General features: G+C 45.4%; 1 protein-coding gene across 1 annotated transcript in view; it reads right to left on the reverse strand.

Moving 5' to 3' along the window:
- Positions 1–285: 285 nt before the first annotated feature.
- Positions 286–13,336, reverse strand: part of MED14 (mediator complex subunit 14) — a 77,861-nt gene continuing 64,810 nt past the window's right edge. Inside the window, 5 exon segments of the mRNA XM_066357777.1 lie at positions 286–438; positions 528–707; positions 3,560–3,627; positions 3,630–3,794; positions 5,058–5,185. Of these exon segments, the coding sequence (XP_066213874.1) occupies positions 286–438; positions 528–707; positions 3,560–3,627; positions 3,630–3,794; positions 5,058–5,185 (694 nt within the window).

Consider the following 13,336-nt stretch of genomic DNA (forward strand, 5'->3'; position numbering starts at 1 on the left):
TAATTTAAAAAACGAGTCCATATAGTATTAGAAGAAAACGTGGGAGGGTTATTTCCTTATCTGGGAATAGGGAGAGTGTACTAAATGTATTTGCTTTCATAAGGGGCAAGCCACTGGTAACTCAGGTCGCCTGTGGGGAGGGGGACGATGCTAAATTCAAAAGCTACAAGAGGACTGCATTACCTATTCAAAATATATAAAATTTAAGTGAGGAATTTAAGAGAAAAACAGAAGTATCTAAACGGGTAAAACCAATCAACACTGCTCCCACCACCTGCAATCTCCTCAAACAGAGCCGGCTGTAAAAGTTTGTATTTCTCTGTAACTCGCCAGCTCTAGCTTCATAACATGCACACAGTCTCGGACGATGCGTGGAGGAGCTCCTAACGCTTTGGTGAAGGCTATTAATGTACTGGCTTTAAATGGTGGTCCTGCGACCTACAGGGAGAAATAAAGTTACTCTTCATGCTACCTTGACTCTTCTGATTTGGTGATTCTATTAAAATTATGCATTAATAAGCACATACTCTTGTTTCAAAGAATTTCTCCAACACTTGCAGTTCATCAGGTTTCCACTGTCCTGCATTCTCAGGCGTCACTTTTAGCTGAAGTGTTTGGTTGGTTTTGGGACTAAGGGCTACTCTGCGTTTCAGCGCATCTGTCTTAAACGTGGTCACCCCAGGTTCATTGGAATTTCTCAGCTGTAGCTGCAAAACAAAGATGCATCAAATTAGCATATAAGACAATATGTAAGAAAAAGAGAAAATGAAATGTTACCTAGAGCCTGACCTGTGGTGGCGCAGTGGATAAAGCGTCGACCTGGAAATGCTGAGGTCGCCGGTTCGAAACCCTGGGCTTGCCTGGTCAAGGCACATATGGGAGTTGATGCTTCCAGCTCCTCCCCCCTTCTCTCTCTCTGTCTCTCTCTCCTCTCTCTCCCTCTCTATCTCTCTCTCTCCCTCTCTCTCTCCTCTCTAAAAATGAATAAATAAAATAAAAAAAAAGAACAATTTGGTTTAAAAAAAAAAAAAAAAGAAATGTTACCTAGAGAACTATTTCAAAAGGAAGACAATATAGTTGATGCCTGTTCCAAAACAAACGTAAACTAGCACTGAGCACCAAAACTGCTACCACCACAGAGAGAGGCAATCAAACACCACGTGTCTCTTCAAAGAACGGTAACACCACCTAGGAAATATTCTTACAGAACAGCAACCAACTGGAGCCTGAATCCAGCAGTTAGATCCATAGGATCGATCCGTATTATAGGTCTATATGGGTCATAAGAACATGTTAAATGATTCTAAGGGGACGCAATCTGCAAAATCCAGATTGAGAGAAATGCTACAGAACAAATGGTATGGTTTCTTTCAACAAATAAATTCTGTCAGAAGAAATGGAGGGGGAACCTATAATTTGAAAGGAAATTAAACACTTGTTTGGGTCATGATTCAAACTAAAAGCGGTGATAAGTTGGGAAATTTGGAAACCAACCATATTTGATAACAAAGAAATTATATTTATGGATGAAATGATGTCTGGAATTTGCTGTGAAACATCTGGGAGGAACTATAAATGAAATAATAATAGTATGAGTTCACTGTTGAAGACAGGTGATGAGAACAGAGAGGTTCATTGTCCAATTCTCTCTACTTTTGTGTATGGTTAAATTTTTCCAAAATTGCCTAACCTGTGGTGGCGCAGTGGATAAGGCATCAACCTGGAACGCTGAGGTTGCCAGTTTGAAGCCCTGGGCTTGCCTGGTCAAGGCACATACAAGAAGCAACTTTGAATTGATGCTGCCTGCTCCTCAACCCCCCTGCCATTCTCTCTCTCTCTCCTCTCTCTAAAAATCAATGAATAAAACCCTTAAAAAATTTTCCACCACAGTAACAAGATTTTAAAAACTGGCACATTAGAAGAAAATAGATCTGGATTGGGACCTTCTGTTAGACTAGGGATTGGTAATTATTTTAGGCTATCTGATCTCTGTTGCAACCACTCAGCGATGCCACTGTAGCTAAAAGCACACACACAATACATACTGAGTGAGTATGGCTGTGTCCCAACAAAACTTTACTTACAAGAACAGGTGGTGGGCAGGACTTGCATCCAGACCCACAGTTTGCTGACCTCTGCTCTAGCCTAATATGTTGAATATGCACATGAGCAAAATGACTTTTAAAGAGCTGAACAATTACAAGGCTTTTAAGTGCAGAGGTGAGCCTAGATCACAGATCTGATGATTACCATTTTAAATGCTAACTTATTCAAATTATTTTCAAACTTTTACATTTTTTCAAATCTGAACATAAAGGTTGCAGAATAGCTTGGTGCCATGCATGGAGTGGATATTTTCAACACTCACCATTCCGATACCACCTCATTAACACATAGGTACATCAACAATAATAATTATAACATGTCCTGAATAGCAAGACATGATGCTACAAGCTTTATATGAAATATCTCAAATTCCCACAACTGTTATGAGTTAGATACTATTACCTGATCTCATCAGAAAGGGCAGGAAATGACCAAGCTCATACTAGCAGGTAGCGTGGCCCAGTCACAAATCCAGGCAGCTGGACTCTAGAACGGGTGTTCTCAACTCTGAACTATCTCCTAAGTGTACCCAGGATAGGTGAGAAGTCCTTTTCTTAAAAAAAAAAAAAAGGTTTTAAATTAATTCAAAGGTCATGTATTTATTTATTTATTTATTTATTTATTTATTTATTTATTTGTATTTTTCTGAAGCTGGAAACGGGGAGAGACAGTCAGACAGAATCCCGCATGCGCCCGACCGGGATCCACCCGGCACGCCCACCAGGGGCAACGCTCTGCCCACCAGGGGGCGATGCTCTGCCCCTCCGAGGCGTCGCTCTGCCCCGACCAGAGCCACTCCAGCGCCTGGGGCAGAGGCCAAGGAGCCATCCCCAGTGCCCGAGCCATCTTTGCTCCAATGGAGCCTTGGCTGCGGGAGGGGAAGAGAGAGACAGAGAGGAAGGAGGGGGTGGGGGTGGAGAAGCAAATGGGCGCTTCTCCTATGTGCCCTGGCCGGGAATCGAACCCGGGTCCCCCGCACACCAGGCCGACGCTCTACCGCCGAGCCAACCAGCCAGGGCCAGGTCATGTATTTAAAAAGCAGCTTTCATCCTTGTGATCATAAATTATTTCAATGGAGACTCACATTCAAAGTCAGCCAGCCTGCAAAAGCATTCTAAAGGACAAGTAGCTATTCCTATGCTATTCTCTGCAAAGCCAGATCCCGGGCGCATGTATGTGTCCTATGGTACTGAGCGGACCTAGCTCCGGGTCCATGTTAGCCACAGCACGGCCAACTACAGTATAACATGAAGGAAAAGATGTTAACGTCAGCATGGAAAAGGAAATAGTGGAGTCTATTTGTAATGCTAGGGCTGGTGCAAAGTGAAATTCCAGCCAGCTGGCTAAAGGAGGTGTAGGAATATCACTTTGGTTCAGATCCTATTCTGAGGGGCAACTTAGCATCTTCCTTTGACAATCACCACTTATGAGTTAGTTCACTAGGTGCCCATACCGTTTCTTGTTGAATAATTCTTTGAAGGTGTCTTCTCACGATGACCGATCCAAGGAATCTTTCAAGCGAGAACAAAGGTAACTCCCCGCCAGGCCAGGCACGAGGCCTGGTGTTGGGGAGGGCAGCGGTAAAATGTTCCAGGCACTGTGAGTGAGGATGGTGGGCGTGCAGGCTGCCCAGGAGCGCTGAGGGAGTTTTCGAGGTGGGGGCATGTTTGTTGGCATTGTTTGGGAACCTTTTGAGAAGGAAAACATGTCATTTCATTTATAAATTCTTATTACCTCATTGTTGCCTGCTTTGGTTTTATATAAATCTTTGATAGTCTACAGCAATCTGCACTATTTTAGTTGTCCCTTGTGCTGTAGCAGTCACATATTAGCTTCTATTAGTAAAAATGGCCAGAGCTCTCCCTGTGGCCAGGTCCCTTGCAATGAGACTTTGGAGCAACCCCTCAAGGACTGGAGTCTACTTCTCTGCCTGGACTCCGGGTTGGCTCTGTGACTCGCCATGGCTGAGAGAATGCAGCGGAAGTGATACACAGCCAGTTCCACCCAAGGCTTCCACTCACCACTCACTCTCTTTTTTTTTTTTTTTTTTTTTTGTATTTTTCTGAAGCTGGAAACGGGGAGAGACAGTCAGACAGAGTCCCGCATGCGCCCGACCGGGATCCACCCGGAACGCCCACCAGGGGCGATGCTCTGCCCACCAGGGGGTGATGCTCTGCCCCTCCGGGGCGTCGCTCTGCCGAGACCAGAGCCACTCTAGAGCCTGGGGCAGAGGCCAAGGAGCCATCCCCAGCGCCCGGGCCATCTTTGCTCCAATGGAGCCTTGGCTGCGGGAGGGGAAGAGAGAGACAGAGAGGAAGGAGGGGGGGGGGGTGGAGAAGCAAATGGGCGCTTCTCCTATGTGCCCTGGCCGGGAATCGAACCCGGGTCCCCCGCACGCCAGGCCGACGCTCTACCACTGAGCCAACTGGCCAGGGCTACACTCACTCTCTTGAAGTTCCCTCTCCAGCCACCAGGTGGACAAGGCGTGCCGGCTGGGCACCTTAGATCAGCCAGGCCCCAGCCAACCCAAGAGTGACCCAGCAGGGCTTGGAAGAATCACCAGTGTGGCCTCAACCCAAACTGCCAAGCTGCAGAATGGTGAGCAAACAAACGACTGTTGTTTTCAGCCACTAAATGTCACGTAGCAAAAGCTAACTAACATATTTGCACAATTCTTCTCTTCTGTGTTAATTTTCATAACCTTGTCAGGTAACTGTAGGTATCTTTTAAAATCTAGAATTGCTGCTAAGGTAGTAGTCATAACAGGTACTGGGTCTCACCTCAGATAACTTCCGGAAGAAACATTTCTTTCTCACATTATAAATGAACACAAGCTGAAGTTTAAGTATCCCCATTCAACAAGTAGGTCAGGATTTTCAAATGTGAAGATGGAATAAAATAGGCCATTGGTTAGTTTTACTAAAAGCAAACCTAACAATGTTACCACTCACCTGTTCCAGCTAGAGGGGAATGAGGAGCGTCTGGAACTGGAGAATGTAGTGATGGCTTGGCTGCTGACATTCCAGGCAGCCGTGCTGCTGGTGAGGGCCAGACAGCTGAGGAGACCCTGGCCAGTTCCCTGGGCCAGACAGCTGAGGAGACCCTGGCCAGTTCCCTGGGCCAGACAGCTGAGGAGACCCTGGCCAGTTCCCTGGGCCAGACAGCTGAGGAGACCCTGGCCAGTTCCCTGGGCCAGACAGCTGAGGAGACCCTGGCCAGTTCCCTGTCCGTCCACTGGGTGACACCAGAGTGTGTGGAGAACTGGGCTCCAGGGTTCCTGTAAACAAGTAAATAAACGGTTTTCAAAACCTGTACTTTAATAACTGAAAAGTAATTGACAGCATTTAAATGCTTGCACCCTCTAGGGTGATAATTTTATTTTTTCTTTCAGTAAGATATTTCACTGAAGCATGATGCTTCTTAACATAACACATCTGAATACTGTGCAGTTTATGTACGTCACATGATATAAACATTAGATAAAAAGACTGAAAAGGGTAAAATTTACCTTCACACAAGCTTCAAGATGTGTAATACAAAAAAATTACATCATATAACAATCTATTATATGTCTGAAAATATTAAGCAAAAAATTCTCAAAGCTGTTAGGAAAGAAATCACGTTTTTAAACTAACCCTGACAAATTATGTTTTCATTCTACTCAGAGGAGGCAGAGAGAGAAAAAATTTCCATTTTCTTTATTTAGAAAAGGTTACATTGACTAAGAAATGAACCCAAGAATCAGGTTTCGAAAGCAGTAACTTCCTGCCTGACCAAGCGGTGGCGTAGTGGATAGAGCATCAGACTGGGACACGGAGGTCCCAGGTTCGAAACCCTGAGGTCATCAGCTTGAGCGCAGGCTCATCTGGTTTGAGCAAGGCTCACCAGCTTGAGCCCAAGGTCGCTGGCTTGAGCAAGGGGCCACTCCGTCTGCTGAAGTCCCCCAGTCAAGGCACATATGAGAAAGCAATCAATGAACTAAGGTGCTGCAATGAAGAACTGATGCTTCTCATCTCTCTCCCTTCCTGTATGTCCCTCTCTCTGTCACACACACACACACACACACACACACACACACACACACGGAAAGCAGTAACTTCCTCAATAATTTGGTACTTAAATGTTTAGTTTATTGATAACAATTCAGTATTTCATTTCACCTTGCAGACACCTTTAACATTTATACCCCTTTGTAATCAAATGACAAACTGAAAGAATACTTCTACCACATGTCAGAGAGTAAATGGTCTTTATAAGACTTACAAATTGATAAGAAAAAAAAACACAAGAACACACACATAAAAAAAGAAACACCAGCCTGACCTGTGGTGGCGCAGTGGATAAAGCATCAACCTGGAGGTGCTGGGGTCGCCGGTTCGAAACCCTGGGCTTGCCTGGTTGGGGCATATGTGGGAGTTGATGCTTCCAGCTCCTCCCCACCTTCTCTCTCTGTCTGTCTCTCTCTCTTTCCATTTCTCTCTCCTCTCTGAAATGAATAAATAAAATAAAATTTAAAAAAAAAGAATTAAAAAAAAAAGAAACACCAGAGACTAATGAACTTTACTAGTAATCATACATTAAACAATAAGAAACCACTTTTTACCTATCAAAATGAGCAAGATTTAAAAAAATCGTAATACTGCACCCCGTGTTGGCAACAATGCAGGAAAACACACATTCTTGTATGATACTAATAGGTGAGCCATCTGCAGTATGTTTCAAAAGCTTTAGAATGTCTCAAACCCTTTGGGACAGCAATCCCAGCTCCAGGAACTTACCTAAGGAAATAATCACGCAGCAGAGACGACACCATTTTTACTTGTGAAAAACTGGAAACATTGTAAACGTAACATAATCGGAGAGCTGTTAAGTTATGGTATACCCAGATGAGGGAATACTCTGAAGCCACTTAGCATGACAATGTAGGGGTTTTATTGTCAGAAATGGTTCTGCAAATATTAATAGTACAGAGTAAAAATCATGGGTGCCACACAGCTGTAAAACCTGAGGAAGCTCAGTATGTGCTGATTTAGCATGGTATTGCTGACACAGTTAAGTGAAAAAAAGAGCACATACGGTAGGGTCCCAATTTGGGGGGAATGTTTGAAGCGGGAGACAAGATGGGGAGAGAGCAAGCGAGATCAAGAGACCTGAGCAGGCAGGCCAGCAGAGGGTGGATGACAGGAAGGGCGAGGGGCAGGGAGAGTCCAAAGCAGACCAAACTGGCAGATCTCTGCATGGTGTGATCAGGAAAAAATTATTTCCTCTTGCTATTTCCCCCCAAAACGAGTGCTAATTTTGCAGTAAGTAAATATTTATTGAACAGAAACTACTGCCATGTCAAACTCTTATGCTACAGCAATTTCCATGGACGGACTCACCATGTGGACTAGCAAAACTGGCCCCGGTCCTACTGAGAGTCCATGCGAGGATGGGGGAGGAGTTGGGACAAACGACGCTGGTGACAGGGCTCTCAAAGCCCCACTGGGGGAGTGGTGGCATGCAGATTTCCTAATAAACGAAAATAATTATTATGATCTTGCAGGACACATACTATGTCCTACCTGAGGACCCCAAGTTAAAACTCTGCAGACTGAAGAAACAAGTACTAAAGCTCCCATAAGTAGCACAAAAGAAAACTAGAACAATTTCATTATTGAAAAAGAGAGAAATCAATTCTATGGGGCCCAAATTCTAGCTCTTATATTAGCTGATCTTTTTTTTAAAAAAAAATCTAGTGTACTTTTTATTCACTCATTCAACTAGGCGTGAACATCAACTTCATGCCAAGCATTTGGGTGTGATAGGCACTGGGGATGTAAGAGTTAACGAGACACAAAAATTCCTGTCCTCATGGGACTTATATTCTAGTAGAATGACAAAGACTAGCCAATATATGCCAAGTAGTGGTAGGCGCTATGGAGAGAACTAGGGCAAAGGAGCAGGCCAGTACTGTGCAGTGGGCGGGGACTCTTCTCTATACAAAGCAACCGGAAAACCCTGTGAGCTGAGAAACGAAGAAAGTGAAGGAAAAGGCATGAGGACAGCCAGGGACAAGCTATTCCAGGCAAACAGAAGAACTAGTGCAAAGGCCCCAATGGTAGCAGCAGTTGTAAATAACAGGGAAGAGGCCATTGTGGCTGGACCAGTGAAGCAAGGGGGTTGTGTGGGGGCATGAGGTCAGAGAGGCAGAGAGGTAGGGAGTGGTCTTAAATCACATGAGGACTTGTAGGCCACTCAGAGGATTTAGCATTTACTCTACCCTGAATGAAATGAGAAGCCACTGCAGAGTTTGTAGAAAGGAGTCATGAACTAATACCGTCCCGGAAAGAGCACTCTAGCTGCTGGGTGAAAAACAGATTACAGGGCAGGGACAGAGACACTAGTTAGAGGTAAGTGTAATCATCCAGGTGAGGGAGTCAGTGACTTGGGCAAGAGCACAGACTAAGATGGTGAAAAGTGGTTCGATTCTGGATAAAGTCTAAAGACAGAGCTGGAAGTATTTGGTAACTGACTGACTGTGGTGTGAAAGAGGAGTTCAACTTGACTCTTTAACAGCTGTTGCCCAAGTAGCAGGAAGGGAGCGGCTGCCCTTTCCTGAGACGGGAGGCTTGTGGGAGGAACAATTTGGGGTTTGGGGGGGGATTGGGTTGGTTAGGAGGTCAGTTTCGCCCAGCCATAGTGAGTTTCAGATGTGGACTCGACAGCTAACTGGCAATGTTGGAGAGATAGCTGGAAAATACAGGACTTAAGTTCGGGGGAGAGACCTAGTTAGGAAAGAGAAAAATCCGGGAGACATGAGCTTAAAGCTGGCAGTTAGCCACAGGACTAGTGTTAACTCAGAATTCCGAAAGGGGAACTCTGGCTACCCAAACTGGATAAAGGCCACATTAAAATACTTGCTGCATTACTATAACTAGCCTCAGTATCATCAAGTTTCCAATCTACCTTTGTGTAAGAGAATTTCACATTTTCATATTCCATAGGATCTAATGCAATATCTTACATTCAATAAATATGTTGATCAACTCGATTAACCTTTAAGTGTTATTTTACTTATTTGGCTGAGTGACCTGGACAAGTGACTTCACCTCCCCATACCTCAGTTTTCCTCTATAAAATAGGAATAACAGCAGAGCCTAAGCCACGGGCTTGCTGTGGTATTAAATCGGTCAAATACTTAGAATGGGGCTTGGCACAGAGTAGGCACTAGATATACCCATCTGCTGCTATTATTATTTCAAAATAATTATTTCTGCTACCTTCTATGCAAAACCAGTCTCAACTCTATAACAGAAAAACACTCCCCGTGGGCTCTAATCCCCCGTGTCTCCTGGTTCCCTCCTCGCTCCCTGGCTGCCCCTTCTCGGGCTCCTACCCTGTTGACTGCCGGTATTCCTCAGGGGCTGAGCTCACCAACCCACCTGGGCCTCTGAGCCCAACTCCATGCCTTACGTGTTACTACTGCATATTAAACAGCACCTGTGCTGGGAGGTGGGGGGCATGTCCGGGATCTCATTTGTGCTATTGATGCCCTGGGCCTTTTGTGCCCCTCGGGGCTCACACTACACGAATGTTTCAGGGTTTCTTTTCTGGGGTGCTAGTGCCACCCTGTGCACCCAAGGAAGCCAGAGATGATCTCCGACCTACAGACACTGAGTGTCAGCCCAATATCATGTCTGCCAGTGGGAGCTTAGAGTTCAGAGGTTCATGAAGCTCGAATGGCGGTTGGAGGTATTCCCTCTTAAGGATTGCTGCAGGCACGGGCCACAGGCTGGGATGTGCACCTCTTCGTTTCTCTGTGCAGGTTCATGTCTTCCCCTCCCCGCCCAGCACCACATCAGTGTGAAGTAGTGACTGTAGAGTGAGGAGCAAAATGAAACACACCCCAAAATGTCAACCCGAAATAAATGATTGCAAATGAAATGTGCAGTAAAATGGGAAAGTCTTACTGAACACCAGGTGGACCGTCCAGGTGTGGCTCTGTGAGCAGGGCTGAAGTGCACTGTTCTTCCTTGGATCAAACGGCACCAAATGTTGATGCCCAGGACCTCTATGCCCTTATGCTAATCTAGAAAATCCAAAACAGATAGAAAATTAAGCCAATGAAATGGAGACTGATTCATCATTTTCCCTTCCCCAACTCTGGAATGCATGCCACCCTTAAACAGAACTGTGTGTTACACCTTATGTATAATGTAGATGTCACGCTTCTTTTCTTCCTTCTTTTGCATTTCCAAATATTTCCATCTTAGCTACTTAGTTTACGCTAGTCCCTGCTATCCCACAACAGTGGGAACTACTGCTTTCATGACCGTCCACGTCTGTCTTGGACACATGGATTATTATTTCAAAGTAGCAGTGTGTGTGTATGTGTGTGTGTGTGTGTGCACATGCATGTGTGACACAAACATGGGGTCTGTAATGTTAGTGTGTTTGTTACATGGGCTTAGAAATGTTAGAAATGTTACATGGGCTTGTGGAGAATATAGAATGTGGAGAGTGATAATATGCAGGAGATGATACATTATAGATGCTCGCTCTCAATATGATGAAGAATGGGCTCCCACAGATTTCCTGTGCATCCTTATTCACATACCTGCACATCTGACCTAGGACTGCATTTCTTCACTCAAGAGCATCACTGACTACCACTCATGTGAATGCTTAATTTTATACCATTTTTGTGAATCTCTTGACAATGTGGTTCTTCCAACATTTAAAAACTTAGAGTAAATTTCAGGCATTGACTTGTGTGGAATGCAGATGCAACCATGCTCTCAGTCCCCCCCTTCCCACCCAGAAATACCATGTCCATAGGTCGTATTTTTCCATACACATTGTACGGATATACACTATAATTCACTTCTGGTTTTAGTTCATCCCTTATCAGTCTCAAGCCAGGTGCTTCATAAGATGAAATATTACTTTGGTAGTAAGTGCCTGCATGCACAGCTTTGTTCACACATACTCGTGGATATCACATGAACTATATAACATGACTAAATGTACATAATGTAGACATAACCTGCGCAGCCTTTGTCTCGGACCACAGTGAATAATCAGCCAGGTTTCAGGATCTCTGATTAGAGAACTCGGTGTACCTGCTCTCAGAACACAGGTGTCATGTGACAACACAGACACCGAGGGAAGGAGGAGGGGGAAGGAGGGACGGATGACTCAGTCACTGCAGTCTCCCTGCAGGAAGACCTGCCAGCCCATCGTCACTCAAAATAGGAGTGCCTGAGTCACCTCAACCCCACCAGAAACAACCTACATTTCAAGGCACATGTACACACACACACACACACACACACACACACACACACACACTCACACACACACTCACACACACACACACACACACACACACACACACACTCAGAGCAAAATTAGAGACACAGATGCCTGATATTGATGCATATAATCCATGTTCTCTGCCTCTGCACACACATACACGTGTTTCTGCTTCTAGCAAAGGTGTTATTTTCAGCTGCTTTTAGTTCCTTATTTAAAAAAAAAACACATATGGAAAATCTAAAATGATTTTTCAAATTAGAAAGTAGGAAAAATACTAAGCATCAGTAGTCTAATCCAATACCCAGGAATGCTTATTGCAAATATTTACTGCACAGACTCTGTTTACGCACATATTCTATAAACTATAAAACAGAATTTAAAGCCCTGGCTGGACCCAAGGTCACTGGCTCGAGCAAGGGGTTACTGGGTCTGCTGAAGGCCCGCGGTCAAGGCACATATGAGAAAGCAATCAATGAACAACTAAGGTGTCGCAACGAAAAACTGATGATTGATGCTTCTCATCTCTCTCCATTCCCGTCTTTCTGTCCCTCTCTCTGACTCTCTCTCTGTCTCTGTAAAAAAAAAAAAAAAAAGTAACATTTTGGCCATCTCAAGCAATCCTACAGCACACTTCATGTGGTCGCCAACAGGGCCATTTTGTTCGGATAAGCAGGCTGTGCGCTGCCCAACCCTGAGAGGCAGGTACCGTGCACATAAACGAGGGTTCAGCAAACTTTCTGTAAGGGGCCAGCAGTCAGGGCAGGCAAGCAGCCAGACACTGCATAAATGGGTGCAGCTTTGTGCCGAGCAAACTATTCTCAAAAACGGGGTAGGCAGGACTTGGCCCACAGGTTTTAGTTTGTCAATTTCTGACATCGATCATGTGATTAGCACTTCTTGGAGCTGTGCCATGAGTCTGACTCTGGATGACAACACCTCCATTTCATTCAAACCTTTTAGAGTACAGTCTGGAATCCCGAACATAGGCTGCACAGCCCTGCCAGAATGAATGAACGGCAGATATCCAGCCAGTTTAGAAAGGGAGCTCTCTGAAGTCCGAGGCTACAGGGGCAGTGCTTCAGTGTGCATGTGTGTGTGTTTAGATTAAAGGCGAGCACGACAAGAGAAGTAATGGCGTGCCTGGAGACTGCGTGTGCATCACAGAGGGAGGCTGACTCACAGTGCTATGACAAGTAGGGCTGAGGGAAGAGGATAAGCGCCTGGTGATCCTGGCTGCTTTGGACATAGCTGAAAAGAAGGAATTTACATGTTTGTAAAATGGCCAATCGTGCAGAGAATGAGTGCATGGATGGTTTTCCTCAATAGCTCCAGTGTTAACATTTATATGCTTCCTGAAAAGGTGCAAAATACACATCAATGACACAGGCTTTTAAAAACTCCCTGACTGGCCCTGGCCGGTTGGCTCAGCGGTAGAGCGTCGGCCTGGTGTGCGGGGGACCCGGGTTCGATTCCCGGCCAGGGCACATAGGAGAAGCGTCCATTTGCTTCTCCACCCCCCCTCCTCCTTCCTCTCTGTCTCTCTCTTCCCCTCCCGCAGCCAAGGCTCCACTGGAGCAAAGATGGCCCGGGCGCTGGGGATGGCTCCTTGGCCTCTGCCTCAGGCGCTAGAGTGGCTCTGGTCGCGGCAGAGCGACGCCCTGGAAAGGCAGAGCATTGCCCCCTGGTGGGCAGAGCGTCGCCCCTGGTGGGCGTGCTGGGTGGATCCCGGCCAGGCGCACGCAGGAGTCTGTCTGACTGTCTCTCCCCGTTTCCAGCTTCAGAAAAATACAAAACAAAACAAAACAAAACTCCCTGACTTTCAAATGTACAAATAGCAACATCCTCATTTGTGACCTTGCAATACCACTGCTTATAGTCCTCAAGATGGTTTTTGCTCATTTTCTGTCATAGTTTAACTGGCAGTGCTATT

Source organism: Saccopteryx leptura, chromosome X (assembly GCF_036850995.1).
Source record: "Saccopteryx leptura isolate mSacLep1 chromosome X, mSacLep1_pri_phased_curated, whole genome shotgun sequence".
Classification (NCBI taxonomy): Eukaryota; Metazoa; Chordata; class Mammalia; order Chiroptera; family Emballonuridae; genus Saccopteryx; species Saccopteryx leptura.